At 42.0% G+C, this 443-nt stretch overlaps 1 protein-coding gene across 1 annotated transcript; it reads right to left on the bottom strand.

The window, feature by feature from the left end:
* Window positions 1-5: 5 nt before the first annotated feature.
* Window positions 6-440, bottom strand: LOC110034240 (pyrophosphate-energized vacuolar membrane proton pump-like; the record flags this gene model as incomplete). Its single annotated transcript, XM_020738522.1, has 1 exon — window positions 6-440. A coding segment is annotated over one exon (435 nt), but the record flags the coding sequence as incomplete, so codon positions are not given.
* Window positions 441-443: the final 3 nt, after the last annotated feature.

Below are 443 nucleotides of genomic sequence, written 5' to 3'. Positions count from 1 at the left end.
TCATCTTCTGGAATGTTCCTCTCAACTTTACCAACAAGATCAGCACCAACATCAGCAGCTTTTGTATAAATACCACCTCCTACTCTACCAAAGAGAGCCATTGAAGACCCACCAAGTCCATATCCAGTAATTGCCTCAAAAAGCCCTTCCCAGTCATCACCATAGTACAATTTGAACAGATTAATCGAAAGATATAATACAAAAAGTCCATTTGCAGCCAGTAAGAAGCCCATCACAGAACCAGATCTGAATGCAGTGATAAAAGCTTTCCCAACACCCTTCCTTGCTTCTAAAGTTGTCCGTGCATTTGCAAAAGTTGCAATTTTCATCCCAAGAAAGCCAGAAGCCACTGACGTAACTGCACCCAGCAAGAAAGCTATTGTGCTGAAAATAGCATTAGAAAGCGCCGGTTTGCAAGTTTTATCCTTGATGTACGTGCAAGG

This window comes from Phalaenopsis equestris, unplaced genomic scaffold, assembly GCF_001263595.1.
Source record: "Phalaenopsis equestris unplaced genomic scaffold, ASM126359v1 Scaffold177663, whole genome shotgun sequence".
NCBI lineage: Eukaryota > Viridiplantae > Streptophyta > Magnoliopsida > Asparagales > Orchidaceae > Phalaenopsis > Phalaenopsis equestris.
The sequence above is the reverse complement of the archived record's forward strand: the minus strand, read 5'-3'. Positions and strand labels throughout refer to the sequence as shown.